General features: G+C 39.3%; 1 protein-coding gene across 3 annotated transcripts in view; it reads left to right on the forward strand.

The window, feature by feature from the left end:
• ADAMTSL1 (ADAMTS like 1) overlaps positions 1 to 13,447 on the forward strand; it is a 482,116-nt gene that overhangs the window by 46,740 nt on the left and 421,929 nt on the right. The window contains exon 1 of one of the 3 annotated variants that reach the window (XM_069777338.1): positions 9,480 to 9,574. The exons of the other annotated variants lie outside the window; for them this stretch is intronic. Coding sequence (XP_069633439.1) covers positions 9,536 to 9,574 — 39 coding nt within the window. The 5' untranslated portion in view covers positions 9,480 to 9,535. Of the gene's footprint in view, positions 1 to 9,479; positions 9,575 to 13,447 lie in introns of those variants that run through there. 3 annotated transcript variants of the gene reach the window in all.

Raw genomic sequence — 13,447 nt, forward strand, 5'->3', positions numbered from 1 at the left:
GAAAGGAGCATGTATGTGTGCAAACTTCTTGATTAACAAGTAACAAGTAACAGTGATAGTGACAAAATCACATATATAGGCTCTCCTACCTAGAGAACAAAATCCCTCCAACTGCTTATGAATGTGGAGAACTTATTCTGTCTGCTAGGTAAAATATGTGCAAGTCAGGTAGCATTTAAAAAATACATTAGCTTTTGTACTTGCAGACATTCAGTATTGTGGGATATAGTCTAAATATCAGTAGAGGTTCAAGCTAATGCTAAGCTTGGGTGTTTCTTTAGTTTGAATGATGCTGACTGCATGCATTAAATAGTGTTATTGCTTTAGATCACTGATGATGAGCTGTAAGGTATATCTGTACATACACAGTGCAGTTCATGTACAACTTAAGCTAATTACATTTGTTCAGCATTTGAAATTCTGCCGGGTGAGATCTATGGCAAATTTAATAAGCTAATGGCCATTCTGGTCCATCATAGGCCATTCTAGTCAATCTTAGCTTGTGGCTACTGTTCTTCTGTTGGGGTATGTTTCATCTGCTATATGCTTTTAACTACACCGTTTGGTATAAATACGATGGAGTATCTGCTGATGAGTTTTACACAGTTCCCAGAAAATGTTGAGCCTAGTGAATTAATGGTGGCTTTCTCAGTGCCAGATTAAGTTAAAGAAACTGCTGAATAAACTGCTTAATTATGAGGCTGATTCATCTCCTAGTTTTTCTTTTCCTGGTGTTCCTTCCTGGAGACCACCATAATTCAGCTTTCATGCAAGGATGGAATCTGGACCTGTGGAAATTTTCAGTTAAATGTGAGCAAATATAGAATAAAATAATAAAATTATTTATTTTATTTAAATTGCAGTGCTAGTGGAGTGGGGTCATTAATTAATTTCACACTTTTTGTGACATCCTTTGGATTGTACCATAAATTCTTTGCAATATCAAAATTCTTCTATGGTAATAGGTCTTTTTTCAGTTAAAGGTGGCAAAAGTAATTTCTAGTCTGCTGTCCTGAAATACTGAGCTCTCAGTTCAGCTGACAGGACCTTTCTTGTCTTATGGACTGCATGAAGTCAAAGTGTATGTTAGCAGATCTAAATGATGCTTAAAAAAAAGGGAGGGGGGAATGGAGGAATATGTATAATAAGAAAAACACATATCTACTGGATGAAGTTTGAGCTTTGAGTGTTTTACTAGGTTGTGGCTAAATGCACCTTTGCTCTCCTGACTCGGCTGTACATATGCAGTACTTCTCCCCAGTGAGCTCTTTACCCTAAAAAATTAGAAATGTTCACAAAGTGCCTAGTGCTGTAAGAATTTGAGATTTTTTGGCATGTAACAGTAACTAACCTGCAGATGTTCACTGCACAATTTTGTTTGTGTGAACTGGGAAATATCTCTTCTTGTATATCCATGCATATCCGTGTAACTTTTTTGTTGTGTAATTACCTCTGAGGTGGTGGTCAAAAATAACCCCCAGCCAATCAAATTGAATTTTCCTGAGCTTAAGCATGACAGTCAGGTTTGTAGCTGCGGAGAAACAAGAGCTTGGCACTGTTGCTGTTTCACCAAGCTTGAGGACGAAGATAAAAGGGAGCACCAAGCCAGGAGACAACTGTCATCTCCTCTTCCCCTCCAAGTCTAAATAAGGGATGTGTTTGGCATCACTGAAAGCTGCTAGGGGGATTTTCTGCACAAAGGCAGAATTTGTGCTGCAAGCAGGATATTTTTACTTCAGCCAGGGAAGGCCCAAGGGCAATTTATAGAAGCCAAAGGCTGAAAAGAACACATGGATAGTGGCCGAATTGTCATTTTATCCTTGGCTCAACTTGCTTTGTGCATTTACGGAAATTAAGACATATGATTTATTTTTTGAGACTTTTTTTTTTATAGCATGCTTTAATCAAAGGTCCTGGGAGTGAAAGCATAGATGGGTGTCAAAAAATGTTGCTATTCTCAAATCAACCCCAACGGCAAAGTCAGAGGTGGCCTTGCTGCCAATGGGCAGAAACCCAGTATGAACGGTGGAACCAACTGCCAACCCTGAGCAAAAATAAGAAGACTATATTGTGCCTGAAAGAGATTGAGAAAAACAAAGGTAGAGTTTCTCCTGCAGTGGTACCAGTAGGCAAAGGTATGCATTTTGAAAGTTATCTTAAAAATTTCCATCTATCAGTTCATCCTGCTATCTTATTAGCCCGTTTCTCAAAATATTTTCATTGGTTTAGATGCTGAGAATTAGATACCTTTATGATTTTTTTTTGCTCTTTACCGGTATAGCAGTGATAAATCTATGGTGGACCAAGTTTACTTGCACTTCTTAATGTTTTTTGCAGAGTGACATGCTTCACAAGAGATGCTTCACAAGAGATGAGCCTTAGTAGCCTAATAGATAGGTCTACATGAATACATGAATAACAGTCTGAATGTTGTTTGTATTTCCTCCATGGTTCAGTTGAAAGTCTTTGATAGTTGTTTCAGAAAATGTTGATATTTGGTCAGCTTCATCAAAACATCTTGATCCATAAATACTGTATCAAGGAATTGGAATTTTTCAGTTGCAATTCAGAATGGCTACATTCATACTTAAGCTGCCTAGTATTAGGATAAGGTTGGCATACCTTATCATCAGAGAATTGAGTGCATAGCTTTGTTATTGTATGGGTGTTACCACTTTGAATTGGCTGAACTATTATCTTATCACAGAATCACAGAGTCACAAAATGGTTGAAGTTGGAAGGTACCTCAGGAGGTCATCTTGTCCAACTCTGCCTGCTCAAGCAGGGTCACCTAGAGCCTGTTACTCTGGACCATGTCCAGATGGCTTTTGCATATCTCCAAGGATGGAGATTTGTGGCGGGTTGACCCTGGCTGAATGCCAGGTGCCCACCAAAGCCATTCTATCACTCCCCTCTCCTCAGCTGGACAGGGGAGAGAAAATGTAACAAAGGGCTCATGGGTCGAGATAAGGACAGGAGAGATCACTCACTAATTACCATCACGGGCAAAACAGACTCAACATGGGGAAAATTAATTCAATTTATTACCAATCAACCAGAGTAGGGTAATAAGAAACAAAACCAAATCTCAGAACACCTTCCCTCCACCCCTCAGTTCTTCCTGGGCACAGCTTCACTCCCAAATTCTCTACCTACCCCCCCCAGTGGTGCAGGGGGACAGGGAATGGGGTTTACGGTCAGTTCATCACACGTTATTTCTGCCGCTTCATCCTCTTCAGGGACAGGACTCATCACACTCTTCCACTGCTCCAGCGTTGGGTCCCTCCCACAGGACACAGTCCTCCATGAACTTCTCCAACGTGGGTCCTTCCCACGGGCTGCAGTTCTTCACAGACTGCTCCAGTGTGGGTCCTGTCCATGGCATGCAGTCCTTCAGGAGCACATTGCTCCAGCGTGGGTCCCCCATGGGGTCACAAGTCCTGCCAGAAAACCTGCTCCAGCGTGGGTTTCTCTCTCCACAGATCCGCAGGTCCTGCCAGGAGCCTGCTCCAGCGTGGGCTTCCGATGAGGTCACAGCCTCCTTTGGGCATCCACCTGCTCTGGCGTGGGGTCCTCCCTGGACTGCAGGTGGATATCTGCTCCACCATGGATCTCCATGGGTGCAGGGGAACAGCCTGCCTCACCATGGTCTTCCCCACGGCCTGCAGGGGAGTCTCTGCTCTGGCGCCTGGAGCATCTCCTCCCCCTCCTTCTTCACCAACCTTGGGGTCTGCAGGCCTGTTCTCTCACATGTTCTCACTCCTCTCTCCGGCTGCTGTTTCTGTCTCAGCAACTTTTTCCCTTCTCAAATATGTTATCACAGAGGCATTACCACTATCACTGGTGGGCTTGGCCTTGGCTGGCGGTGGGTCCATCTTGGAGCCGGCTGGCATTGGCTCTGTCGGACACAGGGGAAGCTTCCAGCAGCTTCTCACAGAAGCCACCCCTGTAACACCACCACCCCCCCCCCCCCCAACCTTGCCATACAAAGCCAATACAAGATTCCACAACCTCTCTGGGCAACCTGTGCCAGTGCTCAGTCACCCTCACAGTGAAAAAGTGTTTCCTGATGTTCAGACAGAGCCTCTTCTGTTTCAGTTTTTGCCCATTGCTTGTAGTCCTGTCACTGGCCCCCATGGGAAAGAGCATCCCTTCAGGTATTTATATGCATTGATGAGATCCCCTATGAGCCTTTTCTTCTCTAGGCTGAGCAGTCCCAGCTGCCTCAGCCTTGCCTGCAGTCACTTCATGATCTCAGTGGCCCAGCATTGGACTCTCTTCAGTATGTCCATATCTCTCTTGTACCCAGAACTGGACACAGTACTCCAGGTGTGGCCTCACCAGTGCTGAGTAGAGGGGAAGGATTGCCTCCCTTGATTGCTGGCAACATTCCTTATCATGCATCCTAGGACACCACTTGCCGTATGCGCCACACGGACACTTTACTGGCTTCTGTTTAACTTGGTGTCCACCAGGACCTCCATGTCCTTTTCTGCAAAGCTGGTTCCCAGCCAGTCATTCTCTGGCATACACTGATGCATGGTATTATTCCTCCCAAGGTGCAGGACTTTGCACTTCCATTTGTTAAATTGTGTGAAGTTTCTGTCAGCCCATTTCTCCAGTCTGTTGTGGTCCCTCTCATGAGCCATGACTTAAGTATTGTCTAAATCATTAACTCAGCTGACACTGCAATATATTGCTATTCATGTATTAACTGCAATTAAACACTTGCTTTACCACAAATGTTACCTAACTGCTACAGCATTAATCAACCATACCTAAATATAGGACTTACTTATTTTCACTAACTGTAAAATAAACAGTCAAAGCTCAGTTTACTTATTCTGGAATAGAATCCAAGTTTAATTTTTTTTTTGTTCTGGTGGTTTCTTGGGTTATTTGTTTGTTTTGTTTTTGTTGTTTTTTTAGTGCTATTTGGTTTTGGGGTTCATTTTGTAGGGAAGCTCTATGAACAGTATGATACAAATTGATAAGTCTTTTTTTGTCTGTCTCATAGCTTCTCTTCTTGACTTACGTGACCTTTCTTTAGATTTTCCTATATCATTTGCATTAGGAAAAGAACTACATTGTATAGTATTTCTTCCCCTTTTTTCTGTGATTTCATCTTTGACCAAAATTTCTTCTTGGTCTTCTTACTGGGGTCTACAAGGTATAACACATAAACAGCTAAGCATGCTAGCCCAGATTTCATAGCCTAACAGTAGAATCACTGTCAGGACATAGTTATGGTGTGTGAATAAGTGCCAAGTGAATAATACTATTGTAGGGATCACAGCTGTTGAATTTTACAGAAAATGAGTTTTTGGATTTAACTCTTTGTCTTGTTTTAACCCCAGCCAGCAACTAAGCACCACGCAGCTGCTCACTCACTTCCCCTCATGCACCCAGTGGGATGGGGGAGAGAATCAGGAAAAGAAGTAAAACTCGTGGGCTGAGATAAGAATGGTTCAATAGAACAGAAAAGAAGAAACTAATAATGATAATGATAACACTAATAAAATGACAACAGTAATAATAAAAGGATTGGAGTATACAAATGATGCGCAGGGCAATTGCTCACCACCTGCCAACCGACGCCCAGTTAGCTCCCGAGTAGCGATCCTCCCCCTCCCACCCACCCCAGTTTATATACTAGACATGACGTCACATGGTATGGAATACACCTTTGGCCAATTTGGGTCAGCTGCCCTGGCTGTGTCCCCTCCCAACTTCTTGTGCCCCTCCAGCCTTCTTGCTGGCTGGGCATCAGAAGCTGAAAAATCCTTGAGTTTAGTCTAAACACTACTTAGCAACAACTGAAAACATCAGTGTGTTATCAACATTATTCTCATACCTAACTCAAAAACATAGCACTATACCAGCTACTAGGAAGACAATTAACTCTATCCTGGCTGAAACTGGGACACTCTTCCACAGTGCTTGCAATCAGAGATAAGCTTGGGAGGGCTTTCTTACGCAGAAGACAGGGCTGCAGGCACCCTTCTGGGAAGTGTGTGTGTGTGTATACAGAAGAACACTGTAGAAGGATGGGAGCTGCTGATATTGAACAGTCTGGCTGAAAAAATATTTCTTACCTCAGCTGTTAGAGATGGCATTACAGCATGTGGCATAAACATATGCAGTTTATCTGAAACTTCTTCCATTAAAGACAACAGTCAGATTTCCACACATTTACTTGGTGTAATTTGTCCTCTGAGTAGTAAATTTCTGTTAATTTGTTAAAGAAGAAATATTTATTCTTACATATTTTTATGTTAAAGTTGATACAGTCATATTTCAGCAAATGGGTTAAATGGTGACAAATGGCTAATCTGAAATATGGCTAGCCAATTACAGATATGTGTCCTGGATAAAAAAAAAGAACTGGAGACTGGATTCTTACCTTTTTGCAAAAACAAATTGAAAACTCTTACCTGATAATGTATTGGTCTGAGCCAAACTCAAACATCCAAAGAAATTGTAAGCATGTTCTGAAAAGCTTTACTTTAAAGTATTTTTCTTTTTCTTTGAAATTCCAATAGGCAGGTTTTGACCAATCCTACTTAGATACCTTAAAAGACACTATGGCTTTGCACACAAATATTTTAATGTTTTGTTCCAGTTCTGTTCTATGAAAAATAGAAGCTATGTACTAAAATGGGTCATTTACTCTCACTTGAATTCTTTCTCATCTGGGGGAGGGAGCTGGGACTGCGGGGGAGCAGGGAATAAATAAATAATAAGTTGAAATAAAGACATTCATGATAGGGGAAGTAACTTGAATTTGATACTATGCTACCAGCTGTGTCTCTGTCTTACTGCTGTCATTTTGATGATAATTTTAAGAGTGATATGGTCACCAAGACTATTTAGAAGAACTGAGAAATACCAGAATTATGACAGCTACAGGAGGATCTCTCAAAGGAGGAAGCTGGAGGAGCTTTCCTTGACTGTCACTCTTGCCTCTCCTTCAGGAAAGGGAAATTCATTGTTTTCCCATGTCCTATGAACTGATACTGTTGGAGCATATAACTTCCCACATTTTTCTATCTATATCACTCCATTATGGAAAATGCATTATTGTAGGATAGGGTATGTGACTGACAGAGAAAGAGATTGCTCTGCACAATTTTATGTTCTGCTTGCAAGTATACATATGGCAGGGAATGGATAAAAAAAAATAAATTAAGTGAAGTTTAAATCATGTGCCTTTTAGACCAATAAGCAGAGGAGCTAAATCTGTTGTGATGGCACTTAGACTTCAAGACTGAGTCCTCACATTGATTTGCAATATAGTCTGAGCAGTTCTATCACCTATTCAGTGTACCTAAGAAATGGAAACCAATGAGTTGATATTGTGATGTCTTAATGAGGAAGTATATTAAGCACATGATCTCACATTCTTTAAGAAAAAAGTAAGAAATGAAATAGTGTGTAAGGGTGTTGTTTCTATTTTGTCTACAATTAAGATCAACAATTGAAGGCATGTCCCTCTTTCTTCTCTAGTTAGTCCTAAATCCTGCTGAAATGCCTGCTGGGATCTACATTTGTGTGTTCTCAAGCTGAGCTATATGTGTAAGTTAATTATATTTTTTTCCAAAAGTATATTAAAAACAGTTATTAAAACCCTCCAAATCTGAGGCAGGCCCAGACATATGTATATGGAAATGCAGAGAACAACATATTTCTTCTTCATGTGACTGGTAGCAAGTTAATTTAAACAGAAATACGTAGTGCAAAGTGAGAGAATCTTGTTTTCGGAACTGCTTCTTGAACTATCTCTAGCACAGAGAAATCAGAGGAATTAAAGTCTCAGAGGGCATATAATTCTTAGTGAACCTAGAGAAGTATTTGTTGGCAAAGTATTTGTTTCACTATGGAAAACAGTATTCAGCCTCTGTGGCTGGATGATGAGTGTTCTTCCCCAAATAAGTTAAAGGACAAGATGGCATGCTCACTGATCAGCTTCAGTTCTTTTCTCAAGTAGTGAAATTTCCAGGCATGGGATAAGTCTTTTCATTAAAATGCTATTACTATCTCAATCAAAAATGTGAAAAATATGACAATGAATTTGTATTCCATGAGAGGGGAGAAAATTACCATTGATATGAAAAGATATTTTAAATGAGAGCAAGGCAGTATGTGAAGCGATACACTACTCTCAAAAGGGGTCTACCACTGAATAATAATTACTATATAGGCATGGTCATTTTGGACCATGTAGGCACCATGGAAATCACCAGAGACTTTTATTCATGCTTGGATATAATGTGACTCTTACATAAATGTATGGTTAATACACAATAGTAAAGAAAAAACACAGAGCAGCATTTCATAGTCAATAATTTACAAGTTCTTTGTTTTGAGCCATTTCTTCTGTTTTGCCATGTCCGTGTGCCTTCTCTGCCTCTAAGTGTCCAGAAGGACTGAGATTTAAAACACTGATTTATGGAAATTCTTTTATATATGAAATTCTACAGTGTTTTTTAAAAACCACTTCTTTCCATTGATAGTTCAAAGAATTTCAACTGCTTTGTCCAAAAGTTGCTTTCCTGCATGTGGAAGTATAAAATAACTTAAATGGGCAGAAATAAACAATGCTAATACTTATCTTCATAAAGAAGAAACAAGTTTACTGTATGTTGCTTAACTGTTCACTTGAACAACTACCAGGTATAAAGCACCCACTTTTCCAGTGGAATTCTGCCCTTTGTGTCATGACACCTTGTTCCCTACGTAGCAAAAAATTGCCCTGAAAAGATATTTGATTCTTGATAAAAAGTGTATTTTTTTACACTTACAGTTAATAACTGCAAATTTAACTAAAATTTTGCATAAATGAAAGTGTTTAAGGCTATGGGTTAATACCGTGTGATTTCCCAGGATAATGAGTTCAGCAAATGCTTGATGAGGAAATGAAGAGTTAGGTATACGAGTGCATAACTTTAACTCTGTTTTCTTGGAACTGGCAGAAGCCACTGGAAATTATCTGTAAGAGTTCCTGTTGCATGCATTATGTTCTTCTTGTGTCCTCCTACTGTAACTATGTTTTTCCAAAGTGAGGAACATGCTGTGGTGCAATTTGTAGTCCCAGCTTGGAAGCCACTTGTGCTTTCAGTTGGCCAACAGCTGCAAAGTACTCTTGTAGGGGGTGCTTCTACATCCTGGTTCTGCCTGACCACTCTGCATGTCCAGGCAAACATATAGATTGTTCTCAATAAGTCTAAGGCATCTGCTAATGCTTATTGCTAACGCCTTAGCAGTATATTCTCTCAAAACAGTGTATAGCATTTTTATATATGTACCTTTCTCACATCAGGCATAAATAGGACTGGGACAAGCATACAACCTTGTGGCAACCCCATATTTTTCTCTGTGTGTGCCTGCTTTTGCAGGTTTTTCTAAGGAATACTATTTGTATGAAGAATGTCTCTTGGACTGTGGTGTCATATCCTGCTGATAGATTTGGTTTGGAAGGCATGTGGAATAATGAAAGAGGAAAGCTTTTGTGGTGATACAAGGTGATCTGAAATACATGACTCTCCTCTTCCCCAAGATTGAGAATGATCAAAAGGTATGGGCAGCTTAAAATACATGGCATACTTCTCCTTAGTGCACCTGAAGATAATGTTATATTTTATAAATGGAGGAGTCTTAAAGTGAAGTAGAAAACATTTTCAGGGAGCTAGCTCATTGTCTTCATTCTGAATTTTTTCAGCTGAGTCAGAAAGTACAATTTGAAAAGGAACCCCTGGGAAACGTGGATGTCTTTATTCATCACAGTGTCTATTCTCCTGCCTCTGACTATCCCTTCTTATATCCCTGAAAGCTGTGATGTACATAAAGATGTCCCTTAACAATTCCTCAGCACTGTGTGCTTGAGGTGTGTGGCCACCCTAGTACTTCTTAGCTCTCCGTTCAGACAGAGGGCTGGCATTCCCTGTGTGTTCTCTCTGATGGCTGATGAGAAAAAAAATTACATGCAGCTAAGTACATGTAGAGGGAAAAAGTGGAGGAGTTCAGGAAAGCTCAACTCCTTTTGTCTTTTCTTCTAATAATTACAAGGAGTGAGGTGGGTTGGTTAAATAAAAAGAAAGAAAGCGGAGTAAGGAAGAGGTAAGAAGGACACATCTGGAGTGGTAGAAACCTTTCAAAACCTGGACTTCTGTGGTTTAAATTATGGATGCAGAAGAAAATGCATGAGGAGAAGGGCACCTCGGATGATGGCAAATTGCTGCTGTAATTGTAAAATGGGATGAAACATGTTGATTAAGTCATTCTGTGTTGGAAGATTTTGAGGAAGTATACCTTTTGGCCATTCTGTGTATATTTGGTTTTGCACATATTTCATCTGCACAGTTTGGTTTGTGATGCTGGTACCTGCCTGAAGAGGAATTTTGACTTTGTTGTTATAGCTTTTGGTTTTGTTCTTCCCAATGAGAAAAAAATGTCCTGCAGTATAAGATAATGGTCAAATGAGGCATGCAGATATAGCAAAATGACCAATCACTGTTTGTTCAATGAAAAAAACCTGCTAGAACCTATCAACATATTTTGGGCTTTTTTTTGGTGAGGAGGTGGGGAGTTGCAGGCTGTATCTCTCCTCATTACTCTGAGAGGCTGATGAAGTTGATGAAATCATGAATGGAATGGAGAGCACATGAATAGAGAAGAGCTGGTTACTATCCCTTCCAATCGAAGAATTGGAGATCCTCAAATTACAGCAATAGATGTTAAATTAAAAGGAAAAAAAATGGCCATATTTCTTCAAAATGTACATAATTAAGCTGTAGGAAGACACAGATTCAAAGAGCTGAGATCATAGCTGAGATGAAAATAGGCTCATACTTACTCTGTTCTTATACTCCCTCTTAAGTGACTGCTTTGGCCATGGTAGAAGCAGGGTGCTGCTAGGGAATTTCACTGACATCAATGCAAATTCTCTATCCGAAAAAGAAAAAATATTAATTTCTATTGAGAGGGAAAAATAAAAACCCAAACCCTGCAGGCAAACATCTCCTTTCCTGATGGATCAATTTTAAATTAGCATAATCATAACCAGAAAACATTTCCTATAGCAATACTGATCTTGCCTGACTGAGCCTTGTATGAATATTCTGAAATTATTATCTTAGATTGTGCACAGCACCTGTTTTTGAAAACAGTCTAGAATCACTAAGGAGAAAACTCATTTAACTGAAACATTAGTATTTACAAAAGTTGAGTATATCATAATTTTTAAAGAACAAATTTTGTAGAGATGTTCATCTATACACAAATAAATTTTTAAAAAACCCAACACAACTAAACCCAAAACAGGTTTGCCTGGACATCTGTGGTATTTGTGTTGTTTTGTTTTTATGAATAAATGAGGGAAGAATGTTTGTATCTCATAAATATTTTTGCAGCAGGAGAAATCACAGTTGTAACTGCCAGTCTTAAGTTTCTAACAAATTACTCTGCCAGTCCCATGTGAGCTTTTTAATTGAAAATGTCTGTTGCACTGAAATTTAATGTGGTAGTTGTTTGGATTATTTGCTTGTCTTGGAATCAAAAGGTTTTTTTCATTTTTACTTTGCATTTCTTTACATCTTCCTTTCATTTTTAGGATCACAATTTAAAATATTTCCTTCAAATGGATTTTGTCCATGTCCTGCTCTTCTGTTACTCCAAATATAAAGTAGGCTTCACCCTTGCATTTCTATATTACTGTCAAATATAATTAAATGTAGCAAGAAACCTACCTGAAAGGATGTGGCTTGCAAGCTCTACACCACATTAACCTGAAGGAAATAGTAGTCTAAACTGAATAATCCCAGTGTTAGCAAAGCTTATGCATTCTTGGCAGAAATAGAGGGAGGGGAAAGAAAGATAACTTGCTGCTCTACAGAATAATTTCAGCTGTCTGAATCTCTTGATATTCTAAATCTCTCTCCTATCCTGCCTGCACATTCCACCATGGAAATCTTCTGTAGTAGCTAAATACCTAGATTAGGAGTTTGTGCAGTGGCTGCAGCCCTGCTTGTAAATCTCTGTCTGACATCTGAGCCCACTTAACACTGCTGTTTCAGTGCTGACTATTCATTTGCAATTTTATTCACTGCTATTAAAAAAGATAGACTGTGTCTGCTGCTGTTTCTAGAATACATGAAGGATTGAGCAGAAACACTGATTTCCTTGGGTTGTGGAGGCTTCCAGACTCCCTCATATACATGTAGAAAGAATGCCTGTCCCCCACATCTCTTTGTCATAAATGCCATGATCCCGATGTGGAACCTGAGCAGTTTCAACTGACCTTAAATAAATTATTAAAAGTGTAAATGTAAAAGGTTAATATGGAAGTAAAATTTAGAGGAACAGTGAAAGCTGATACTTCAGATGTGCATAACTGAAGGGTAGAGAGACATACCACTGGCGTTTTATCTGATCTCTCTGTAGAACTCTCCTTGCAGTTGAAAATAGTTGATATTAAAAGTTCACTAAACAGGAGCCGCTGCTCTGGTCCAAAAATGTTTTTTTATGTGTCTTTGTAAAGTGAATTGTTCAGGTGCCTCTATAATCTTAAATGGTTAGATGTCCTGTATAAAATGTAAAAAATGCCATTTCTTATCACCATCTCTACAAGGTATTGAGTTTCAAAGTTAATCTCAATCACACTTAATTGCTAGCAATAAAGATTTTGTATGCTTGGCTGTTGCCTTCAGTAATATTTGTGCAGTGGTGTTACCCGGAATGTCTTTATTTGTCCTCTAAGGGAAAATTAGCAAATTGCTTTTTTTCAGAATATGAAAGAAGCAAAAGCCTATTTCCTCTCCACCTTTTCAAGGCTAATGGGAGTAAACAGTAGTAAAAAGACATTTGTATGTTAGCTCAGGGGCACTGACAATGTGAGGTATCAACTACATGTTACAATAGCATTTGCCCAGAAAAGAGAAATATTGCACTTCTTTGCTGTACTGTACTGAAGTACAGGGTTAACATCTGATGTGGGGTAGAGAATATTTTAATAAGAAGCTTTTCAGTGGAGCTATTACTGTAGAACTGTTTGGCCAAATCCTCAAGGACTACTTGTTGTTTCCACTGTTTTAATACCATTGGAGAGCATGGCAGGATGTCATGTCGGTATTAACTAGCTCTTAGGACTTCTTTTAGCATCAGTTGTATCTTAGTGCTGCTTTACAATTATATTAAACAAATTTAGGAAGATGAGTGATTTTAATTTGTCTCATCTTTTATATACCTAAAGTGAAATAAATTTTACTTTGGGAAATGCATGTTAATGTTTTTAATTAAAACCGGTTTAATATCTTTAAAAGTTGTTTAGCCTCTTAGAGAAAAGATACTTTGGAATCCTCTCCAGCACGTGCCTTTGGTTAAAAGCTGTTTTGCTGAAAAGCTTGGCTGTCACATAACACAAACTCCTCTTTTACAACATGCCTCTTGCTGT

This window comes from Haliaeetus albicilla, chromosome Z (assembly GCF_947461875.1).
Source record: "Haliaeetus albicilla chromosome Z, bHalAlb1.1, whole genome shotgun sequence".
NCBI lineage: Eukaryota > Metazoa > Chordata > Aves > Accipitriformes > Accipitridae > Haliaeetus > Haliaeetus albicilla.